Source organism: Corvus cornix, chromosome 3 (genome assembly GCF_000738735.6).
Source record: "Corvus cornix cornix isolate S_Up_H32 chromosome 3, ASM73873v5, whole genome shotgun sequence".
Classification (NCBI taxonomy): domain Eukaryota; kingdom Metazoa; phylum Chordata; class Aves; order Passeriformes; family Corvidae; genus Corvus; species Corvus cornix.
Window position 1 is genome coordinate 49,102,326 of NC_047056.1, and position 26,338 is coordinate 49,128,663.

General features: G+C 36.8%; 1 protein-coding gene across 6 annotated transcripts in view; it reads right to left on the reverse strand.

The window, feature by feature from the left end:
- The window catches only part of UTRN (utrophin), a 356,530-nt gene that overhangs the window by 81,739 nt on the left and 248,453 nt on the right, over positions 1 to 26,338 (reverse strand). For all 6 annotated transcript variants that reach the window (XM_039567915.1, XM_020583681.2, XM_020583682.2 and 3 more), the window contains one exon: positions 9,880 to 10,009. In XM_039567915.1, the coding sequence (XP_039423849.1) occupies positions 9,880 to 10,009 (130 nt within the window). The remainder of the gene's footprint in view (positions 1 to 9,879; positions 10,010 to 26,338) is intronic.

Here is a 26,338-nt window from a genome sequence, read left to right on the forward strand (position 1 = left end):
GGATCACAACCAGAGTTTCTGCCCACCAATTCCACTTATTTGTCCTGATTTTTCTTTTAAAGTTTTTTTCAAATCTTGTTAGCCCATATTACTCTTGGTATATGCTTGACTACGAATACCCGAAGAGTATTCAACAGCACAATCCAGATGCCATCTGGGAAAAAACCAAAACCAACCAACCAACCAACCAAAAACCAACCCACAATGAAATTATAATTTGCATTATAATTGTTGATGTAGGGAGGACAGAGTGCTGCCCAAAAGCACAAGAACCTTGCTGGGAAGTGGTTATGTAGGAGAAACAGAAGACGAGGAATGAGGAGCAGTAACCAGAGCACAGTGGAAGGCAAGAGCAATCAGTAAGAGCCAACAGCATCAAGGGAAGGGAGGCACACATCCAGCCTGTGGGTTGTGGTGCATGTTTTGACCTCAAAAGAGAGCCATTTGAAGAAAGAGTGCAGCTGAATGGTACAAAAGACATTGTGAGCTTACCAAAATATTCCAGTGACTTGCTGGGTGTCAAAAGCTATCACGTGAGAGCACTGCCTGTGTGTACTCTGCCTGCAAAAGCAGAGGTTATACCCAAGCTAAGGGACACCACAGTGGCAAGAAGGTACTGCAGAAGAGAAACTTGGAATGAAACGGCCGTGAAAAAAACCTGCAATGCTTAATCAGATGCAAAGAGATATGAACTATATATGTAGCTCTGAGATACAGAGATGTGGCAGTAACCTACAATTTGCAATACTGACACACCAGAATAAAGATGAAGACCAAAGCTGTGCTGTGATAAATTGCACCTTGTCTCTCGATTTACAGCATTTCACAGTAGAATAAACTGCATCATAGTAAACCACAATTTTGGAATGATCTTTACCCCAAGTTTTGCAAAGAAAATACTTCTTTATTTCTTTTGAAAAGAAATAAAGCTTAAGCTCTCAGCAAAACTCCTTCAGAAGAGAAAATTCTTTTACACAGAAAAGAAGAGCTACAAATTACTTATGTATAGACATCAAAGAAGTTGTTACCATAAGTAATTTTGGAGTTATTCACCTTTGAGAATAATATTATTGAGGAATGAATGGGAATTCACTGCAGTCCAGTGACAAAGGGGCTGTGAACAATCTAGAAGTCAAGCTGCACCTAAGGAGCAAAGTTTAGCATCACAGGTTCTCTCACAGGTTGAGGTATCCTATGATACAGCTATCGGGTGTGGACAACCAGACCTCAGGAGTAAAAGTTGCAAGACTATAAATGAGGACTAAAGGGAGCACCTAGACGTGGAATACTTTACATAAGGCAATACTGAGCTTCATTGAAAGGGGACAGAAAGTCGCAGACCTATTGGAGGAAGCCTCCTCTCTGGTATCTTGAACATGTGAATACAGGGGACACTATACCCAGAAACTAGACTAAGTGGAAGTTACAGATATGCAAAGCTGCAGTCTACCATTTTGATCCAACATAATGCAGTCGCATCATCCTTTATCTGCTGCCAGAGCCAAAACCTACCAATTCTGCAAGGAAGAGCAGAATGCTGCAAGGCCTGGGCAGTTCTAAGCTAGATTATTAGCCAGTTAAAAAGATCAACCGCTTGACAAAGAACACATAGAAAGCTTTTTAGTAAGAGCTGAAAATCTTGCAAAACTCTTTGGCTTAAAGGTACCCACCCAGCAGATCCAATGAGGGCTTCTTACTCTAACAGAGGCAATAAGAAGAAAAGGGGCTGTAGCAATAAATGGATTGGATGTAGCACTTGGGGATAGGTTCAGGGGTGGTTATGGTGGTGCCGGGTTAACAGGTGGACTAGATGATCTTGAAAGTCTCTTCCAAGCTTGATGATTCTGGTATTAGAAGAGGGGAAGAACAGCCTGACTTTATTTGTCTGGCCAGCTAAAACAAGGCAGCTTTACTCACAAAAGAACTAGTCACTTATTTGGGGATGGGAAAAAGATTCCAGAATGACTGGACTGATACAAATATCCCAACAGAACTGAAACCCAAAACATCTTTTAAGACCATTTGTCAAATAAGTGTTATTGTGCAAGGATATCTACCACATATTGTATTTGAAAAATAATCATTCATTGCAAGCCTGTTTTATTTCACAAAAGCCTTTGAAGTGCTTGCAAACTTGCACTAAGAAGACATTTACTAGGGAAATAGAGCAAAACATGTGCTTTTATGAGCTATAAAACCATTCAGCATACATTCATTTAAGAGAAATACATCTTGTATAACTTAATGTTTTCCATCATGAAAGCCCAACTTATTAAAGAGCAACACGTTACTTCTTTTCAAGCAGAGATTACATTCTTCAAGATACTGGTTGCACAGCATAGAACTGTAAATCTCAAAGAAAGTGTCTTAACAGTAAGAGTTTTCTCATATTAGTTTGGAATTCATTTAATCAGCCTGTCATCAAACAAACCAGCACACAGAATTTCTTTTTGCTGTGAAAAAATTTTACACAGTAGTCATTGCTCTTTTGTTTCTACTTAATATAAAGTATTCTCAATCATGACTTTGATCAGTGTCTTCCCACCCCTTTTTTTTAATGGTATTTATTACATTATCTTCACTTCAGCAGCTGCTCAGGGAGCAAGAACAGCCTATATTCACGGGACCATATGTTTGCCAGAGAGGACAGATAGTAACTGACCTTGCAGTCAGGGAAAAAAAGTCCTCTTCCGTAGCGAAAAAGAAACAATCTTGATTTTAATATAAATTTTTGTGACAAACAAAGTACTGAAAGCTCCAACAGCTTCTCTGTGTCTCTAGCAAAGACTGAGTGCCACAAAAGGAAAACCTTCAGGCCTGAATTTTACAGCATATAGTTTCCTTGAATGCTTACATATATGGATAATACCAGTGAAGAAAATAGTTTTTACTTAAGAATTTATTTTACATCTCTTGAAGTATTTGGCTGTTGCAGTTTTCATTCTAAGCAACTGTGATTGATCCTTATTATGTGGCCTTGAACTAGTGATCTCTTTCCATCTTGCCAAAATTACATTAATTTCCATTCACTTTTGCTATATTCTTAACCAAATATACTGGAACTGGAGATAATTTCATGTTCCCTTCTTCTCACATGATGTCAAACATTGTCTCTTCCTTGGTTCAATCAATCTTTGCAGCAAAAAACAATGGATGACACAGCACTGTATTCATTATGAAAACTTTCAGACCATTTGAGTAGGCACAATGGCACTCCCACGCAGAAGATCCAAAATGAGTGCTATCATTGCATCATGAAATCTTTATCATTGCTGCAGACAAAGCATCGTCTGAGCTTCTAACAATCTTGACAGAAAACTTAGTTCTGATGGGATGGGAACAGGAAGTTTAAAGAATAAGCAGCAATTGGTTAAACGCAGCAATTAGTCAGACTCCGAGTGCCCAACCATCCAAGCATAACCCAGTATTTCACCTTCTTCTCCTATTCAAATAACTATTGCATATTTAGTTAAAACAAGAGCAAAGAGCACAGCCATTTTCCTTTATGCCCACTTAGGTTTTCTTATACCAAAACTGAAAGTTCTTTAAACTAGAGAAATGTAATTAAATAAAGAGTGAATGAGAAAAGTCTCTTCAGGATAAAAGACAAATTATCTCTGGTCTACAGAGGACAAAATTGCAAAAGTAGAGCAAATGAAACTGTTAACGTCATGTATGATAAATAGCTCTGGTAAAGGCCTGGTGTATGGACTCCAGATAAAGACAACTGAGAACAATACCAGCAAATACACGTCTTTTAATAATGATTGTTGATATTTCCCAGTGGGTCCTGGTGGTGAAGACAAAGAAGGATGAAACAAAGAAAATAGCTTATAGGTAAAAGAGATAATTAAGTCGTCCCATAGCATCTCTCTCCAGAAAACCAATGGAGATTACAGCAATCCTGGGAACCAGACATTTATCCAGCATAACCAGTGTCATTTGTCAACATAAACCACACACAATACTTCTCATTATAAACATGCCAACATTTTGCAATAAATGGTGTGATCCAAAGCAAGTTCACAATACTTCTGCATAGTGGAAAACCAAACTTTATGTTGCTCCAGGAACATAAACGAGGTAGGAGTTCAGTTTTATTATGGTCCTGCCACAATCCCCTGTTAAAGTATCACCAAGCTGTGTCTTCTCCCAATTGCTGATAAAGGGAAAGTATCAACAGAGAGAGGGTCATTACCACTGTATCTCAGTTACTCAAGGCAAGCAACAAATTAATCCTGTTTCTTTTCAAAGCACTGTGACTGCAGATTTTAAGAAGCCTTTTACTTACTCTGAAAATCAATAAAGATTTTTTTTTTGGCACTGCACATATGGCAGGTAGCTCCTCAGCATGACTGCAGGAGACATACATCCCCTAACAGCATTTCAAAACAAACCAAAGGCACCTATTTTATTCCAAAACAGTACAAAACCAGAAAATACACAAGTTAGGCAGCACAAAAGATATGGCTCCCTGATTTGACAGCACCCTTTAGTGACCACACAGGACTTAAAAACATCCATGTTCTGAACTTTTCTGAGCTTCTAAGCAACTCTTCTCAGCCTGTTTTCTCCTTCAGAGACATTACAGTTTTTATTATTCTGCAATTTCCAATTTGCTTTCTTGAAGCTCATTTACAATGTTTTTGAGCTGTGTTTGCTCTAGAGAATAAGAAAGGCATTTTCTTTCACACAAAGGTCCTAACCTTTGACAGCCATCAGTCATCTGCACTGCTCGTGACATAACTGAAAATTTTCTTGCAACAAAGCTTCACTGGTTTCTAGGGCCTTTTAAACAAGGCAACAGTTAAACTTTAATAACATGCTTCCACCCGGAAAACATCCCATATTTCAGGTAAAACTGGGACACAACAGAGGATAAAGGACAAGAATGAATATGACTATGTTTGTATGCCAAGGTCCTCATGAATAAAAAAACCCGAAAACAACCCACCAGTAATAAAATTAACCACTTTGAACTTAGGCCCACCTCCTTCCATTAAAAAATCAGGCTTTAAAATCCTCTAAGTTTGCACTCACTCCACACCACTCAGCAAGTGGAAACAATTTCCTTGAACTTTACTAATATGTATCCAAGCAGACAACCATGTACACTCTACAGGAAGAATTTCAAGGCTTTACCCAACTGGACTAAACTTGTAGGGTGACTAAGAGATCTACCTTGAAAAGGAGAAAGATAATTACTTTGAAATTCTCTCACGGGTAACTGCACATTTCTCTTACCTTAGGAAGAAACTCTTAAAAGTCCCAAGTGAATGAGCTCCAACTAAAACAAAAGCAGCAATGTTCAAAATAGTGTAAGTACTTTCCGGAATGATTCCACTGACTGCCAGTGGGCCATATCCTCTTCCTTCTCCTAAGCACTTCTAATTTCAGACTCTAGACTTCATACTCAGTCCAACTACACAGCAGAGAAAAAAAATATTCCAGTGGTGTGTGATAGCTAGAGAACAAACAAAAGAGATTGAGAATAGAAATGCTGCCTTTACATTAGTAAAGAGCAAATTGCCTATTTTCAGTGAGATCTTCCTTGCAAAAGGAAAAGTTATGGCAGAGAAATTTACCTAAATGTGGTCAGTGGTGGTAAGCAAAAAAGTTCAGCTTTTATTTATGTCTGAAACAGGTGAAGATACTGTGCCTCTACAAGTGTAAATAAAGTATCTACATGCCATTCACTGATCCTTATTAATATATTTCTTTTACAATACAGATGTGATTGATGGGGCTTTCTATTCAATTAATAGGAGGTACAGATGGTAAATACTTATTTTTAAATGCTGTGTCTATCACAACAACCTTTGCTACGAAATAGCAGCTTTCAAAGATAGGAATCTAATTGTCCTAAGAAAACTAAGGGTTACTGAAGTAGTTGGGTAACACTGGAGACTCCCAGAACCATTCGCTATTACAATGAGAATCAGTGTAGTGGCCTGTGATAACCTGCTAGGATGTTCCACTGCTTCAGCAGAATTTTAAGGACAGAACTTCATCAAAGCTGTATCATCAGTTCACAGAACCCAGGGGACATAAAATATGATTTCTGCTTTCCTTTGTCTCTCCAATGGCCTGTAACCTTATTAACAGTACATGGATTTAAGAAGCCAGCTGTAACTATGCCATAGAGAATTATAATTAACATTTTTAGATCAAAGTTTTTTCCTATACCATGGACAAGTGATAAAAAATGCTAAAAACATGAGCATTTTCGATTTCTTTAACCTGTCCATCCATGAAATGCAGCAGCTGGCTTATCAATCAGTTCCACCCAGATGCTGAGGCAGCTCAAATACAGGAAGACAGTGAAGCTTGCTTTTTTGTGATGGGGCCTCTCTACAGAAACATGGCAAAACAAAAACAGAAGAAAAGATAGATAGGAGATACAATTAACTAGGAAGGTAGTTTCCTGGAAGATGAAGAACTCTGTCTGAATGTGACAGTTACTCTCTGGTGTAGCAGAAGGCCAACACAGGAAGCATAAGGTGAAGATGGGAAAGAAGAAACCAAGGCTTACTCATAACCTGATTCTATATTCTTGTCATATACTTGAAATTAACAAGACCGTTATAGACAATAATGGGTTATCATAAGGCATCCTACAAAAAACGTTCTCTTTGGATGGAACAATATATGTATATATGCACAGGCCCTCAAAACAGGTCTCAGACAGATAAGTTCAAAACGGATTCTTATCAGTTGTCTCCTAAATCCGTCTCATTCCTTGCCCTTGCAACAACGCCCTCCCAAGCATGAAAAGACCTATGGTGAAGGAAAAAATAATAATAAATATTGACTTAAAAAAAAATTAGATTGAGAGGTTGAAGAAAATGGAAAACAATTTTACAACCTTTATCATCTTCAGATTAGCTAACCATTCCCCCATAAAGACCCCTTCCCTATAGAAGGTAGGAAATAACCTCAAGAAACTGTGATTTTCCAATTAATGCAAGTTTGAGTTAGTAAAATAGTTTTGCTATTTGTCCTATAGAACCAGCTAAAGCAATGTTCAAATCAAGACTGTAGCGTTGACTGTTTGTCAATATTTTTAGAAAACAGACTGTCAGCTTAGAATCCATAACCACACTCCTTCACCTTTATCAATATGAAGTGGACTTCATTGGAATTAACAAGTTAACTTTAATCAACTACAGAGAACACCAGTGATCAAGACACTGATAGAAAATAAAAGAAATTAACATCTTAAAAGCAAACTAAAGCCCACACCCTTCACTGAAAGTGCTTAATCAGAAGAAAAATGCTGTGTGTCTGGCTGTCTTCTAGCTCAGAGATGAAGTTTTCTGGAGATTGGTGGCATCAGTTGTCAGAAAAAAATTACTAGACTCACTCCTGGGTGAAAATTAACAGCTTATTACATATATATGAGATCAGAAAAAATGATTCAAAGACAACTTTTGGCCTGAAAGTCTATTAATCTACAGAAAGTGAATGTCCATTTTTGCACAGGGTGTGAGTGCCCACTGCTGGCAGCAGGAGCTTCACAGGGGTCTCTGGGAGAAGAGGCTGGGGCTGCCCTGTGCCAGGGACATCAGACTCCAGACAACTCACCACAGGGCACACCTGAGGCCCTCAGCCACACTGGTGGCACCTCAGGCAAGTGTATTTAAGAAACAGAAAACACCAGAGGGAAACAACAAGAGAAACAGCAGTGGGAACACCAAGATCGGAGGAGGAGGAGCAACCCCATGGTAGGGCAGATATTCCACATGGAGATAGCACACAGAGGAAAGGCGTGAGAGGAAAGATGGAGAAAGAAACTGTTAGGCTATAACCATGGAGTCACCACCTTCCCACCCTCTCATGCCACTTGTTGCCTCTCTGAGCATGACCAGCATCATAACAAGGGGACAAGGAGACAGGAATGAGGGAGTCAAATTGAGTCTGTGAAAGTGGGGAGGAAATGGTTTTAACATTTGTGAGGTTTTTTCCTCACTGTAAACCAATTTAGTATTTAATTATTTATTTAAATGGCAATAAATAGTTTGTTTTCCCCAAGCTAAACCTGTTTGGCCCACAGCAGTAGTTTGTAAGGGATCTGCATCTGAGACCCATCTGATCCTCATCCTCCCCCATGAGCTTTCTCACTCATGTTCTTCCCATCTCCTGCCTCCATTCCACTGTGGTGGAAGACGTAAGTGAATGAGTGGGAGTTTGGCTGGTACTCAAGACTAACCCATCACATGCTCAGAAAAAAAGTCCATGGAACTACTGAGTGTGAAGAAGAAAGAGGAAAAGAAGTTCTGTGCACATCTATGAAGCTTCCCAGTCCAAACATATGATTGATTTTCAAATACGATGACTAGACCAGAGACACGCACACATCACTTGCAGACCATGGGTGTTATTGCTATGCAGTTTACCATGGTCATCAAATTCCCTGTCAGTCTATTCTCATTGCCACTGGTATAGCGCAAAATAATAATCATTATCTTCATAATAGACTGGATAACAAGAATTTATGATGCAGTTTATCATCTGAAGTTTGGTCTTGAAGTTTGCATCTAGTCAATCAACACGGACTAGATCATTGATATCAACTCTGTTAGAAAATAAACATTTTACATTGGTAATATTCTACGTACTGGCATCATTTGTGCTGAGAGGTTCTATGTTTTTGAGGAGAGAAACTGCAATTTCAGACTTCTGTATGAAATTTTTGTATGAAAGAATGAACAAATATATAGAGAGCATCCTTTTTTCAACTGCAAGCTTGCTTGTGATTTAGACCAACTAAAACACTGGAAATGCCATATAGCAAATGGGTTTGAGAGTAAAGAGAAACTGAATATTTTCAGGAGTCAGGAGTTCAAAAAAAGTTAAGCTAAGGTACCAGCACTAAACAATGAGACAAATGGTTCATTAGCTTTAATCACCAGCTATTCAAACTTTATCACAAAGTTGAACTAGGGAATATGAAACCACTTGAAAATTTGTACAGAAATAACATGAAGTATGGATGCAGGAAAGACTAGTTATTTCCACTGAACAAACGTAAGAAGTTTGCAATGGAGACATATAAGATGATGTATGGAAAGAAAAAACTAGCTCCCGATAAAAGCAGATGTACTGTAATTTTGTGAATTATACAGAACAGTAAATTATTCACATCTTACAGCAACCGGCAGTTCTGCAAAAGCAGATTATTACATTTTCCAAGAACAGTTCTTGTGTAAGCAAAAGCAAGACCTCATAATGGTGTAGCTTGTATCAGAGACATAACTGTAGGACTGAGAAAATTTTCTATTTTGTGGTTGGGGGGGAGTGGAGAAAATTTATTACCTTCTTGTTGGTCTCTGATATTTAGATCAATATCTCAACAAATACTATGCAAAAACAGTTTCTAGGATAGCTGTAGTTCCATTCCTTAGCAATGATTCATTTAATATTCAAATCTTTAAGATTCTGTAATGACAGCCTTCCTAAAGCTGATTTATTTTACTTCTAATGAGATACACCACCAAATATGCTTATTTCTATTTGTGGAGTAAAACTTTGCAATAGACATATGGATGTTCGAATGTGATTCCTTGAAGTATTATTCTGACTACATTTAAGGTATGTATATTATAGTGTTAAGAAGAAAGAACCGAGCTACCATTAGTGTTTTAAATCAAAAACTGGAAAAGGCAGTAGAGATGTTTCTACTTCTTCCATTAAAATGCAAGTACTTACATATCAGAGAAGTAACGCTTGAATCTAAAACACCGAAATAAAAGCCATCAGGATGCAATTCGGAAAATTCTGAGGTCTGAGCAAGTAACTGGGATATAAAACACATACTAGAGACATGCAAGTCCTTTCTCTCTTTATTTTGACCTTTCCCACAAGGGAGTGTTTTCTGACCTGCTTTTGAATGCAAGCTCCTTCTTGGTTCCTCAGGCCCCTCAATTGGTTGGTCAGCAAGGAAAACTCGTGCCTGGTCCACAGCATTGAGAATGGTTTGCTCTTTATCCTTCAGTTCACGCCTCAGAGCCTTTTGGGAAGGGAAAGAAGAATGCATTTGTCATTTGACCTTGTGAACTATACCATGTTCTCTGTTTTCATCTCTCCAACCAGACCTGCCTATTGAGTGAGTAATAGCCAACATTATTCAGACTGCAAGATAAAATGCAAATTTTACAAAACAGAAGCTGCTAGAAATTAAGGCTGGAAGGGTAATATTTAGGAAATTGACTTGAAGAAAGGAATACAAGAAAGGTGATGATGGTATGTTTAAAAAAAGCCTAATAAACTGAAACTACTACATTAAAATTCTAATAAAAAGTATATTTAATGGGTTTATTGCTTTTAACAGGATTGCTAATATATAGTACATTGCTACAATAGACTGTTTACTTTTTTGATAGCTGGAATAACAGCAAACTGCATCTACTGAGACTTCAGAAAATTATTTAACAAATGATAAAAAGAACTGCAAAAATAGTTAACGTTCCTTAGAAAATGAAACATCTTGTTTCTGTCCACTATTTACTAATATTTTTAAAATTTAGAAAATATGTATCAGAAATTTTATTATGATAACACATTCTGAAAAGGCCATCTTTTAAATTACTCAAAAATATTTTCTTTATGATGCAAAAACCAATTGAAACTTACATACAGAAAGAAAAAAATCCATTTTTATATAAGATTTTTTCGTGGTGATGGAAATTAATTTCAGGGTATTTTGCTCTCCAGCATTTATGACATTATTAAAGGGTTAAGTGTAACCAAGCTTTTTTAAAAAAAAGGTTGTAAGTAGCCAACTGTTATGTTTCTTATGAAGCATTTTCTTCCAGCATAAAGCATAAATCTGTCCCACCTAGAAGGAAAATGTGCTTCCTGTTCTATTTGTATTATTTCCTACACACAGAAACACAAAAGAAGATACTTTAAACATTATTAGAATGCTATGTTTATTTTTTATAATGTATTTTTAGTTCTAATTAAAAAAAATCGAGGCTTATTTTACTGTCACAATTCACTAAGGTCCCATTCCAGATTGAAAAAAGCAGTTACTAGTGTCAACATTATATAATAAAATGAGTGCTCTACTGAAAAGTGTGAAAAACAGATACCATAAAAGCATCACAAATGCCATCTTAGCCTTGTCATTATTAAGTCTCTTGATGACACAATCACAAAAAACACCCTCATCTCGACTTCAGCTTAGCAGGAGGCAAGCTATTTTTCCTCCCTCCTCCCCCACTTCATCTTTTCAAATATTTCCATTCTTCTGCTTCAACTAAAATAAAAAACAAAACAAACAAAAATACACAACAACAACAACAAACCCCCAACAAAACCTAATCACTGAAAACACACTAACCTCCATCACATTTAGGAACCTGCATTATACAGTCCAATTTCAGTAACCATTAACTGTTGTATTTATACATTACTCCTCAGAACAGTGCTATCTCTGTATGCTTTTGAACAGCAATAATATTCTTTGTAGGATTCAGTACATACTGCATGTAATAATTGCCATTTAAAAACCAAGCCCTACTTATTCAAAACAAACAAACAAACAGAAATGGGAACATTTTACATTGTAAAAGCAACATTCCTGAAGAATCTCTTCAGTTCATCACAGTACGTATCAATATTTTAATTTCACATTACCCACACTAGAATAAGACACTTTGAAGTGCCATCCATAGTTTAAAAATCATTAAAGCATTCTCTACACAGGAATTTTTTTCAAGAAAGAAGGCAGGCAGTATTATGGCTGAAAAAATTCCCCATTTAAAAAAGACTTTTTGTTAATAGAACTTATGTGGATGCATCAGCAAAATATAATTTATTTTAATTTCAAAGACTTTGTCAGAAACAGAGGGGTGATTACTACACTTTGAAGTAGGAAATATTTCTAGAATTACTTTTTTCTCCTCCAAATAACTTCCAAAATATTTCCAAAGCATGCAAGAAAAGGGAGGCTATGTCACATTTTGAGTACAATATGAAATTTCAGCAGTTAGAAACAATCTAGAGATGGATCTCTTTTACTCTGTCTCTCCTGTGTACCCTCACATACCGTGTTTCAGCAACTTCTCCCTAAATAAAACTTCAATCAAGTTTGACCTAACAGACCTTGGATTTAATTCTCCACCATCCCTGCCACTGAAGTTGTTCAAATTGAGGTTGACAACAGAAAGATTTTAAGAATTTGGCCCATACAGCTCATCAACTATAAATCATCCACGGCAATCCTTATCAATATTTTTGACATGAAAATGATTTTTGACATCAATATTCTTAGCCTGAAATACACCATACACTGAAATAATACTACTAAAGTAATTTAGCAGTCAAGTACCTTGAGCACACCATAGACTTCCTACCTAGATTATGTTTGGGGTTCTTTTTGTTTGTTTGTTTTTTATGCCACAGGTGCAAGAATAATTTTTGGCAGAGCCACTCAGATTTGCTTAACTTTTTCTTAGTAATACTCAATATATTTCTCTGTCCCTCTTTGCCAGTAAACAAGAAGAGCAATGAGAATACACAATGCAAAGATAACCAAGCATGCCAATACTCTCGTCCCAGCAAACCTCTCTGCAATAGAACAAAAAAAAGTAACCCACTTATAAATCTGATCTTGAGCTCAGATATCATCTCTCTTGAATGGACAAAATAAAGATTTCATTGGAAAAATCACATCTAGAGGAACACTACAGAGTAAAAGTAAGTCATAAAAAGCCCAGCAAGGAACATAAAACCTGCAATACTGAATCTGATTATTGTAAAGATTTTTATATAGTGAGAAGTACAATCATATATTTTGGTGGTTTATTTAGTTTTGCAAAAGATATCTCTTCAATGGCTACTCAGAATGGAGGTGTCTCCTTCAGTTGCCGAGGATATTACTTCATTCTCCCTTTGTCATTAAGAACTAAAATAGTTAAAGCATCTGTAAGCTTTGAGTGGAGCACAGGTTTTAGCAGAGGGAGAATTCCCCTCCTGTTGCTCGCTATGCCTTTCAGGAAGAAAATTAGGAGAAACTGATACAGATTAAATAAGATTAAGGCATGGTAAAAAAACTTGAGAAGCATCTCAAAATGTGTCATGGAAAACTGTCCACTAATAGGCCAAAAACATAGATGCAAATGATTTTTGAGTCCTATTGAGCATGCAGATATGAACACAAAATGGAAAAGCAAAAGCTGAGCACAGAGATAACACATTTATTTTGCCCACACTATGCTCTTTCACATTTTTAAAAGTACAATAATATTTTAAAGCTATATTTGCCATACAAAAAGGGGCTGTACACAACTTGGGCAGTAATTCATACCACTGTATTTCATACAACAATTAAAAATTGCAAAATTACTGTATACTTCAGGTAATGATTTAAAACGAAAGCTTCACTTCCCTCAGTAATCTGACAGGTTACAGACTATTAAATGGATTTAGTCCATTGGTCTATGCTTTACATGCTTCTGTTTCATTTGCAAATCCATTCTTACTTCCTACATAAACCAGGACATGCAAGAGTCCTGTAAAAACCAACACTAATTTTAGGCATTCTTGATTGTTATGAAGGAAGGGGAAAAAGCTCTGAAAACCTAAAATCCGGTGTATGCAGTGTCAACACAATTTGTTTTCGTAGCTGACCTTAAACAATACTAGAGAAAAATAATTTTAAAAAACCTCCTTTAAAAAAGGTTTTCCACTGGTAGATGGATATGGGCCTACAAAACTACACTCTAGAAATATTTTATGCAGCATGAAACAAAGCAATAACTACAATCAGCACTGCAGCATTCATTTTGCAGGTATGAGGTCCCAAGTTAGCCAACTATGGCAGTTACCCAGGACCCAAGTAACACAATCCTCCTCTCAGGGAAGAGAAGAAGAAGTGTTACCTCCATGATTTTCAAGGACAACCCAGTGATTTACTCTCCATTTTGATTTGTTCCTTTTTCAGTGACTGTGAAACATATGTTACTCCCTTTATAACTCTGGAAATTATAGACCATTTGCTCAGTTACACCAAGATAATTGAACCCTTTTGCCCTCTCCTCATTAGAGATGCATCTGATTTCTAATATAAAACCCAACTCTTCTTGTAATCTAAGATTTTTAAAGGAATTTGCCTAAACCAGGGCATTACAAAATTCCTGTTGAGAATGCTTTGCAGCTGAAGTATTTCCACTCTTGAAAAATTGAAAGCTACAAAACTTTTGCTATTGTGATTTTTGACACTGTTTAGTGTATCCTGAAAGCACCTATTTCCTTCAGCTGCACCTTAAAATTATTTTTTGAGCACAGTAAGTAGATTTCCAAAATTACTCACTGTTAATTTACAGTCTCTTTTTCTCTTTTGAATTGTACAGACTTGTACAGAATAATTCAAGGAGCAGATATGCTTAATAGCTCCAACAGATGAAGGCAAAGTTAATTTCAAAGAAAACACATGGGATGTTTCTTAAAAACAGAACATATTTAAATCAGGTCTCATTATGCACTCTTTCAAGGAAGTAAAGATGCATATTATTGTAGCTCGTATCAGTTTAGCACACTGTAGCCTCGTGTGCCAATCAGCAGCTCCTGTAGCATTTAATTACTTATTCATCTTTATTCTGCACCCAGTGCTTGAAAAACTCCTGTTACTTTGATACACTAAAATGAAATGGAAAAAAAAAATCTGTGGCATATAATAGGATGGGAAGAATAATCAAGATGATTGAGCAAACTCAAGAGTGAGATGAGGAATTGTTTCTAAAGACCACACAGAGATCAAGGTAAACTGAGTCTCTGCCAGCTGTCTCCATCACTGAAGAATGAGCTAGAAAGAAAATAGCATAGCATGTTTAAAAAAGCTGTTCCTTCCTGTCAGATACTATTTAATGTACACATAAAATTTCAAAAATGTTTTGGTCTCTGTACACATCTCTCCGTAAAAGTTTTATAATATATCTAACCCAGTTGATATAGAAAATATTCAAATAAAGAACAATATTTAATTTGAGATGGTGCATTTACCTTTTACTATTTCATACTAAATCTATGTGGCAAGAGAAATAACAGGAGAAAAATGGTTCCGAATACACACCCATCAGTACCTGGGGGGACAAAGACAAATGCAGCGCATGGGACTTTAAAGATGAGATTGAATCCTGATAAATCAGTGACAAACAGTGACCAACACCAGAACAGGGAAAGAAAAGTAAATATCAGAGTGGGGGAGGGGAAAGAAAAAAAAAGAGGAAGCTGTTTACCTCCATAATAAATATATATTGAGTATTTTAGATTTACTTTTTTAATAGAATCTAAATAGACATCTCAAAAAGGACCAAAGAAAAGTGTCAAAGGCTGCATTTTTCTATATTGTCTCTCAGTTTACCATTTGCCACTTGCTGTCTCTTTTGCTGTAGTGTCGATACAAAGTGTGCAAATAGGGTGTCAACTACAAGGGTTTAATGTGAGTGTAGACCTGGAAGTCGCATCTATGGCAAATTCCTCTTTTTTGCCTGCAGGCACAAGGAAACTAAACTGACAGAAATATAAAAGCATAGATGTGGGCAAAAGAGAATTAGACTATGCATGTTGGTGATCTTTTACCAGAGGCAAATAAATGTTAGCTTACTTAAGACTTTCCCTTTGATTTATCAAAATAGATGCTTCAGGCCAGAAAGAAGGATACTTTTTCACCGAGACTTTCTTGTCCCTCAATAATTTCCTTTTCCACTCTGGTCCCTGGAGGAGTGCATGTGCTCATGGCTACTCACTGAAAATATCCCCCACCTCCAAATACACATTAATAGACATGCATTACATAAAATAAGCATCTAAAACATCTCTCAATGAAGTGCATTGCAGTAGTACAGCCAAAGAGATAGAGGAAGGGAAGTATGCTGTATCAGACAGAGACAAGAAACACAAAGCTGTTTCTGACATTCTAAAAACCAATAACCAATAAACTGACAATCTCAAACTGCATCTGTATATTCCTGCGAGATACTTTAATACAAGGAAGGGTAACTGACTTTCTTCTGAATTTGTTACAGTTCAAAACCAGTAAGGCTATACAAAACCAGTAAGGCTCCTTCCTCCATTTTCATCTAACAGCATTTTGAAATCAGACAAAGATGTTTGGAAGCCTGTTTGGAAAAGCCACACTTAAAATAACCTCACAGAGACTTCGAAAGGCCTCCTTTGTGCACTAGAAAGGAATCCAGTACAGCACAAAGGTAGAAGTAAGCTTAATTGTCACACAGATTGCATCAAAAAAAGACATTAAAAAGCTATTCTTAAATGAAAGAGCACATGGCTATGCTTTTTCTTAAAAATTGAACTAATTCTTTTTTTACACAGTGATTTTCCAAGGAAGAGCTTTAGTCTTTTCTGAAGCAAGAACTACAAGTCCTGCATTCCCTAGAGATGCTACAGGATCTAAATCCAAGTAGAGATGAAGGGAGAGACTGCTTAATTGAGCAAAGGTTACAAAAAAGGAGGCATAATGATGTTCATTAATATGTCTTCCAGCACCAATAATCTTATGTAACTTGATTTCATATTTCCTAGTCCACTGAAATGAGACTTTGTGTTTCTAGGTCAATGATAACCAAGACTTGGTTGCCCAGAGAAGTTTGGAAGCTCAACAGAGCATAGTCTTTAGGAACTGGAAAACATGGAATGCCTGAAGGCTTTTCTTTTCTTCTTCTTAAAATTTATTTATTTATACTGGGGGTGGGGTGTGGTTTAAATGTGATCTGGAACTATGCTGGGGGGAAAAAGCCCCACACCATGCATCCTTGAGCTAATGCCAGAGACATTATCGTCAAAAAGGTTTTTTTAAAAATATATCATTATTTTCATATTATTTTCTTAACAAAAAAGTGAAAAGACAGGCTTCAGTGTGCTAATGTGAATTCTCTACTGAACTAACTACTGAAATAACCATTCTGGCCAGTGGAATCCTTCTGTGATGGGTTTGCTACACAGTCCATATCCACTGAACTTGCTTCTTTGGATATTTTTCCCTTCTTCAAGAAAGTAATTTTTTATATTGAATCCTTACTTTGCATTTCACTGTACCATGAGTACTACAAAAGTATCATATAAACAACAGAACAAAATCTGCTAGAATATGTTTATTTTGCTCATCCAGCAAGCTTCTGATGTAAGTGAGCATATTTTGGTTTAAATCCATTGTGATAAGACAGCTAAAAAAGGGCGTGAGAATCATTAAATTTGATGGCTTGCATAAATGACACAAAAGCAGTAAATTAAAATAGGCTTGGTTTACATTGCTACATGAAAAAATCTTTGTAATGGAGCTTTTAGAAAAAAATCTGTTTAACGTACCTAATCAGGATTTAATATAAGAATTCATACAGATTGTACCCCAGAGACAGCAAAAATGCCTGAATCAGTGTGGAGTCTAAAAGAGGAAGAGAGAGGGAAGCTGTTGCAGCTTTCCACTCTTTCTGTGGTAGAAAAAAAGTATTTACTTTTACACAACAGCAGTAATCACCCTACTAGCAGTAGAACCAATTTTCTAATGCCAAACTGCCAGTAAAAACACATTCAGTTTTACATCAAAAGGACTACAGTGTGCTTTTGGTGAAGGAAAACTAATCCCACAAACTCTACTATGGAAACATGACAGCTATCTGATATCAACAACCTTGGAAGACTTGACCTCTTTTTATTTCTTTTAAAATTTATTTTATAGTATTTCCTTATGACTCTGAGGAAAGTCATGACTAGGTTTCCAGGGCTGAAAGCAAAATGAGCCTACAACTTCTGTATTGTATTTTTCCTGGACAGGACTACTCTTATGAAGGTTGAGAGATTTGGGGTTGCTCAGCCTGGAGAAAAGAAGGCTCCAGGGAGACCATATTGTACAGTATTGACAGCACTCCAGTACCTAAAAAGGGCCTACAAGAAATCTGAAGAGGGGAAGGTTCACCTGCTTTGACTCACTGGTCAAATTTCTACCCACTTCTGACAAAATGAATTGTCAGTGATTATTAGGGCAATTCTCGATTTTCTAAAGTAAACACGATTACAACAAACTCCACCATCTGTGCAACACTGGGAAAAACACAACACAGATTTTCATGAAGGATTCATCCAAACTCTTGAAGACAGTCTCTGAGGATTCTGTAAACCAACAGTGTCATCACAGGCATTTTCACGTATCTCTGATCAACAGAAGGCAGGAAGAAAACTAACCCTCTCTACTTGCTCCATTTTTCTTTTGCCTGTCTCCCCAAACTCTGCTCCGGGCTCCTGTCAGAAACAGGACAACTACTTATATGAAAATTAGGGACAAACCAGAACCTTTTTTCTAAAGTCTATGAGAACCAGTGTCCAGACACAGGGGACTGACAACAAGAAATCAGCAAAGATAAAATAACATTTTAAATTGTCTGCCAAAAGAACACTGAAAAACCCCATAGGAAAAGATCACTGTACAATGTCAAATAAAGCACTGCACTGAGTCTATTTCAAAGGCATTTAAAAAGATTATATCATCTAAAAAGCAACCTTCAAGACAAGGCAATATATCATCAAAATAAGGATCCTTCCATTTCAAATGAAACTGCTTTGTAGAGCTGTCTGCAGAACAGAAGTTACATTTCTTATACACTCTTCAGTGTTGTACCTCCTTTGAAGAAGCAAAGGAAATTTGTGTCCTCCATGCTAACTCTAATTAGGTTCAAACTGTGTAACTGTGCACTGCACAATGTACAGCTGGGTAGCTTTGGGTAAGAGTTACTACTCAGTTACATAAAACCCACCAAATGAGTTTATGATGGAAACACTGTCAGAGCATCAAACTCCATCTTTTCTTTATGGGTAGCAACTGGTATAACTTCTGCTTTTTATGCCAGGAAATACTCACAGAAAAAGGGGGAGGGATAAAGAACACATAAAAAAAAGCATTATTCTGCTTATGCATCCAAAGCATGTACTGCCTCCAGCCTGACACAAGACACACAAAACATCTGCTGCATATTGAATGGCTTATAACTTAATTGAGCAAGAGCCCTCAAATATCCTGTTAGCACTGCCTATTTCCCTGCACCCTCAACAGAAAGCATCTATCTCTTCAACAGAAGAGAGACATTGTTCTTTCTTTGCTTGCTGGCAACAGACTGGCTTGGGTTTGCTTAGGCTGTGCGACTGCTGAGCACTGATGAAATGCCATTAGTTTCTTGCTTCAAATGGAGATGATGCCACTATTCACAAGTTGGGTTCTGCCTTGTTGTTAAGAGCAGTTAAATTCAGGTCACCTGTTGCTCATTTTGTGTGATTAAAATCTCCTCTGCATTTCTTCAAAAAACCATGAGTGGGGCAAGTCAAATATGTTTGGTATCATAAGCCACTTACTTCACTGTTAAATGGTACCTACTGTGTTAATACAGAGGTCTTGAGAAAGACTTTTAGTAATTACAGTTCAAACTCAATATGCTCAACAGCAACTTTGAGTTATGCAGCACTATGAATATTCATTCAATATATAAAGATAGGATGCATTTGTGAGCATGCCTACATCTCATGAGAGGTTTCCTCTATGTCAGCCTCCTTAGTGCAAGGGCACATCAGCATCCTTGCCAACGAATTGTGATCACCAAAAAAAATAGTGAATGTACTATATGACATCACCTATAAATTATAAATAATCAGCTCACTGCAAAAAGTCTCAGGGGAGCATCTCCTGTATGACAATTGTGTAAGGGGAGGAATATTCCCCTCTGCAGGAGAAAGCACAGGCAACAGAGCCCAGCTGAATATTGAAGCAGAAAAAATGCTAGGGACCAGTTGCAGTTTGAGGCTAGCTCTAGTGTCCCTGTTCTGTATGCATGCATGCGTACATGAGAGAGGACTGCTACTGGAAATCATTTCAGAAGCAGAAACCCTGTCAACATTAATTACTCTTCTTTCTTAGAAACAGTCACTTTGGTTTCTCTTTGGAAGCAAATGGTCCAGACAGACAACTGAATAATCACCAGTCAACAAACTGTCTTCCTCACCACAGTGTACTTCAATCTCCCTCGTAGCTTTTTTGCTCTCAACTCTTCCACTATGGCTTCCCACTTTCAAAACTATCTAAAATGACAGCGTCTTTTTAAAGCTGATACCACACAATTTGTTACTGTCACGTGACAGATTATACTGGATCTCTGCTTTGGGTCACTTCTCCAAAATTTCCTGTCTCTGGATTGTGTGCCACTATATCTAACATCTGCTCAGCAGGGAAAGATTACTGTAAAACCATTACTTAAAAAAATAAGTAGTGTTTGAAAGAGGAAATACTCTACTTCAGACAATTTTCTAGGCATTTATGAGAGAGACGTGAGGAAGGAATACCCTAAGGGCAACATGACTTTCCCTTCTGCTTAAGTCACCTCCTTCAGCTCATTCTAGTTGTCATCAGAAGTTAGAGGAACATGAAAACACAGACCTTGGCACCTATGCCATATCTGTAAAAGCCAATCAGACTTAAGAAGAAGAAAGAAAAAAAGGACAAAAAAGGCAAGCCCCAAGTGCAATATTTCACATATTCTCCAGCACAGCAGCAATGCAGCACGTATCATAACATAGCTATGGTGGGGTTGGATTTTTTGGGGGGGAAGGGGGATGTGAGTTTGTTTTAAGTAGAAGAGAATTTTCCCTCATCATGAACCACACAGAACATAAATAAAAAATAGATTTCTGCTGGGAGTTTAAGCGCCTTATCAAACACGGGACACCCAAACTTGTCACAACATGCAATAGACTGTGTTGCTTTATTAGGTCCATTTATGCCTCTGCAAACTAAACTTGCCCAACACAACAGCCTTGTTAAGTCTTTGCATTTTCGAATAGATGATCTAACAATGTCTCATAAAAACAACAGAAAATCCAGCTGGACCTGTAAATTCAATTAATGAGATAAGCAAAAAAAAAAAAAAAAAGAATATGGCTGCTGTCAGACAATCCTACCAATAAGAAACTAGAATTAAAATACTTCTGGGTATTCAGTATACATATACTAGTACAAAACACTGAGTAAACCTACTTGAAAACTGTCAGTCTTTTCCAAATAGTGTTCCATCATCCAGCCACAGGATTGTGCCCTCCTCCTTTCCAACTGAATCCACTATTTTATTTTAACAATCTGCTTAGGGTTTTATTCAGTAGTAAAAGATTGAAATTCAAATAATCCAGGCAAAGTTCTGCAAAATATCCATGGATAATAAAGACAAAACTTTGTCTTATTTTTACCCATTGTAAATTCTTTTAATAGCCGTTCACATAAACCATATTCCTTGATTAAAAATAATTCTATAAGAATGATTGTTAACCTGGAAAAAAGAAAAAAGGTCCTACTGACTCTCATTGCAAAAGTTGTCATAGACCATTTTTTTGGGATGACTACAAAGCAGCTTTCTGATTATGAGAAAAAAGTAATTTAATATAACTGACAGTGATTAGGGGTCAGTTAGAGAAAGATACTAGCACTTAATAGCATATTTCTGTGAAAAAGGGCTATTTAACTCAGCTGAACAAATACTTTCCAATATAGGGTGGACACATTAGAAAGATCACAAGACAGACTTATTACTCATCTTCACTCCATTTCCTGCCTCTGCTTTGTTTCTCTGTATGACAAGCTTTTTCATTTGTAGCTCTTCAGGCAAAGAATTGTAGTATTTTTACATATAGTAGAATCAGCATGTACTAAACAGGATTTCTTTTTTTTTAGAAATAGAATTTGAAACTCCAAACAATTTCTCATTAAGAAAAAAAAAAAAAAAAAACAAAAAACAAAAAAAGCATTGATTCTATGTCCTCAATACTTAGAAACAAGTTCTATGCCACGGCAAAGCTACTTAATAAATGTATGAAATAAAGTAAAAGAAGTAAAATTCTGAAGGTATAAACAATAACACTGAGAACACAGGGAATATCTCAAAACCAAAAACCAGAATTGGTTTTAGTGACTGGATACCAATGAGTATTTCAACACATCTGCACCAATTTCCCAGAAATGTAAATTGTCAACTTAACGCCATTTAACAGAAAGGTGAAAACATGCAAATGCAGCAAGACACCTATATACTGCTCTCTTTCCCAAGAAACGCTAGTGAAAACTGTACACCCTAAATACAGATTTTTTAAAAAGTAAAGGAATTTCACTTATTTCTTGTATTTAGTTCATTTATACTGTATTTAACAATAGGGTACCCTAGCTTCAGTGCTTTTAACTCTGAAGTCATTGCTTTCTTAGAAATCTCTTCACATTTTTCTACAAGCATAACCAGAATGCAGTAAGCATGCTTACTTGCAATATGTAGAGATTTTTAGGCCACACACATCATCTAGTACCCAAGCTGTTTTTCCAGAACTGCATTAACAATGTGATTCACATCTGACCTGTGTCTGTTCTTCAGCTTTCTCTCCAGCAAGAAAAGTACCTTTGTTTTTACAACATCACGGGGTTTTGTTTGTTTTACATACTGTGCTGTTTACCACTAGCCACTCCTTCATGGATCTCGCATTAAGATAACTTCTTCCTCTCTTCCAGTGTTGCTGCACAAGCACCATGAAAAGCATAAGTAGGAAGATACAGGTGAAAAAAGGGTTTGAGAAACTGCAGCCAAGCAACCATTCTCACTGGACTAAGAATCTTGTAGCAGCCAGAAATGTCAGAAGGTATTATCTGCATGAACTTACAGAAGAATACAAGATCATCAGAAAATCATCCCAAATGAGGCTGACCTATTGAAAATGAGTAATTTCAACCAAGCATGACTGCTTTGCAGTGGTCTGTGTTTTAGTCAAAGCCTGGGGACTTGTTTCTGTGTCAAGGACTGAGGCTCCTGAAAGTGTCCCTACCCAGCATGATGGGAGGCGCTCACCACAGCGCTGATGTCAGCATCAAGTATTGCTCAGTACCTCTCTGCTTCAAAACCTGAGATAGAAAAATCATATGCACAGGATAAAATTATCAGATACGACTGAAAATTATCTAAAAATTACAGCCTCCCCCTCCTTTGCATTTATTTGATGATGAAAATATTTTCACAATTAATCTTCCCTCTCCTTTCAGGGCATCAAAATGTTACTGTTTTAGCACTTTATTCTCTTGGAGGGTTTCTTCCTTGGCTTGAACCTTATCCCTTCAAGGGAGTGAATGTTTACATAAACTTCTAGCACCTCTCTTCTGAGGCAGATCCATCACTCAAAAACAAGATGGAACCACAAAAGAGAAAATGTACTAATCACTGTTATTTAAAAAATAAAAAGAAACAAGAAAGATTTCATATCAGGTTGATTCCAAGGTAAATAAATATAGACTGTATAGGAAAAGAAATTTTAGATGACCTGCAGTAATATATAACTGTAAAATGATGTATTTGTTCCAGTAATTTCTTTAAAACTATCTCTTTTACTATTCTCTCTTCCATTACTGCTAATATTAAATTCTTGCTGACCTGTTACACCGACTTAATGAAAAATATACTAATAAAAGTAATGATTGAATTCAATCATTCAAGGCTCTGTTGATACTGAAAATTTTAATTTAGATCCAAGTAAATCACATAGTTATAAAGTATGCATTTTTAATGATAAGCATAGTCCTTCCATTAATCATGATGTTTTACTTTATATTTTAAAAAGTCGTCAAGCATGTAAGTTGCAAACAAGCTATTTCAAGGGAGAGGAAGTCTGTGGGTTTTTTTAAAAATCTATTCTATTACCTATATTAGGATTTTTAGACTAAAAATTCCTTAGTAACATAGACAGAATGCATAAAATTCAGTCCAGCTTCAAACAAAAGGGAAAATAAATTTCTTAGAACATTTTAATGGTTTATGGCTTTGGTTTACTCTCTCTTAAACTTATAAATATTGCTTGCAAACACAAAATTGCTTACAACAATATTATAAAACTGACAAGGAAATATCATTGGCATATTGTGTTATACCATCAAACATTGGCAAAGATTTTTTTTCTCTCCATTTACACATTCTCTTAACAGGTCTAAAAGATTAAAATGCTATCATAAAATACATGACTTACCATTAGAAGCAGCTATTGAAAAGCTGTTCTTTGAGAACATCTTTGGAATGTTCTCTCTCACCACAAGCTACACCTGCTCATTTAAGGACAGCCCCCAGGGTCTAGAAGTTCAGAAAAACTATGCAGCTTTCCATATCCCTTCAAAATCTGTCCTACAGAGAAACAGGATACAGGGATAACCAACAGCAGCCACCTAACATTAAAACAGTCATGTGTCAGTAGTTCAACTATCAAAAACAAGAGTTAAGGCTGATCTTTGTTCACTGCAGAACCAGAAGAGGCTGCTCATGTCACAGAAGTTACTGCATTTGTATTGTCTATTTGGCAGAGCGGGCTACCAAGTTTCACATTCCATTAATATACAGTGCTTGAAACCTCTTTAGGACACAGTAGCTTCACTACTCGCCCTGACATAATGCTGCATTATCATTAAGCAACAAGATAGAAAGGACCCTCAAGAAAACTTAGGTTTTGTACAGGATGCTTTTAAAGTGTCCTCACACATTACAGGGGAATAAATTGTAAGATGACCAACCAGGCATGTAAAAGAACTCATTAGTAGTAAATGGGTGAGGACAACATTACACTCCTTACAGAAAGAGGTGCCTAAAGAACCATCCCAAAACCAAGACACAAACCAAAAGAAACCCAACCGCCACAACCAACAGCCACTTTGTCGAGCAAATATTTTCTATCTTAATTACATCATGCTCATAGAATTCAGTAACCTACTGATTAAAAAAAAGTAATCTCAGTAACTCTGAGGAATGACTGCAGACACTGCAGACCTATCAGGCACAGCACTATATAGAGGAACTGTACTTGTACCTTAATACTGAATCTCAGGGTACCCTCAGTCTTCCAGTGTGGATGACTACTGATGAAACTTTAAATGACATGAGGAAAGGAATCATGTTATTGGCCTCACAAGATGAGCATTCAGGTTCCAGATCTGATTAAAAGAAAAAAAAACAAAAAACATCTCTTCCCCAAAACAACTAACCCTGGATGAATCTGTAAGTGGTAAGGACCTCTAGCAGCTCAGTGTAAGAGTGGAAACCCTTGATCCAATATAATGCCTTTCTGAAGCCAACACTGAATTCACTTTGCAGGAACCACATGTTAGCAAAAACATAACATCCAGCACCTTCCCTAAAAAGAAGGATTCAAATCTTTAAGCACCATTTTACATTTAGCACCCTTTGTCATCCAAAGTTGAAAGACCAAAACTTCAGAGAAGAAAACTGCTTCTAGCAACATTCCTAGCAATTTCTCAGCCCCACAGACTAACCACCCTGTGGGAGAGAAATTCACTAAAACCCAGGTCAGAAGATACAGATGTGGGGCAATTGTCTAGGAACAACTATTAGCCACGGTTAAGAGCTCTTGGAAAGAAAACAGAAGAAAATACCTCCTGTGAGATTACCTTGCCCATTAAACTAGTACCTACATTTGCATTCTAAAAATGCAACAAAACAAAAATGGGAAAGCTAACAAAAAAGTGTAAGAAAAAGCAGAATCCCATCCTCTCCCCTATTTTGTACATACATTTTGAAATCTAGCCTTTAATCTCTAGAATCTGCATGAAAACAGGAGTGGGTGGCTGCCATGGAAACAAAAGTTTTCCAATTTATTGCTGATGTTCCTAGGGCGGATTACTGACTGCAATAACAAGGGATTGAGGATCCAATAGTTCAGGAGCTAACTGGAATAAATGTGTTTCTTCCCTAAAGAGTGTTCCTGCAGCAGCAGGAAGCAGGATCTAGATTAAGATGTTCTTAACAGAAAATAAAACAGATTCTTCACCAGTCCCTGTTGCAAATGCAGTCAGCTTCAGTGGTAACAGCCTCTCTTGCTGCATATTTAAGAAGTGAATCATAAACTAACGCTTCCGTTCAATTTCTCCAAAACAGTGATGCATAGGGGACTCTGGTGTTTGCACAAAATTCATATGGAAAAGTGTCGGTTATATAAAAAGGTTCTTAAGATTTGCATTAATCCCTAGAAGCTTCATTCCATACCTTGAATGACAAGTGAAAAGCCTTCTTAAATAAAGTATGTTTCTTCTTAGTGGTCCAGTTTATCAAAACAGATCACAGAGAAATCAAGGAGACCTGAGCTGGTTGTGTGACTATACTAAAAGAATCTCAAACTGTTAAATGAGAAAGGTGTGAGGAGGAAAAACAGTTTTCAGCTCTGTCTAATACAGGCTATGAAAGCTCCTGAAAAAAATATGGCAGTGGATACTGTATTATTGTGGCTCTCTAGCAGCACTCTCCAGTTGAAAAAACAG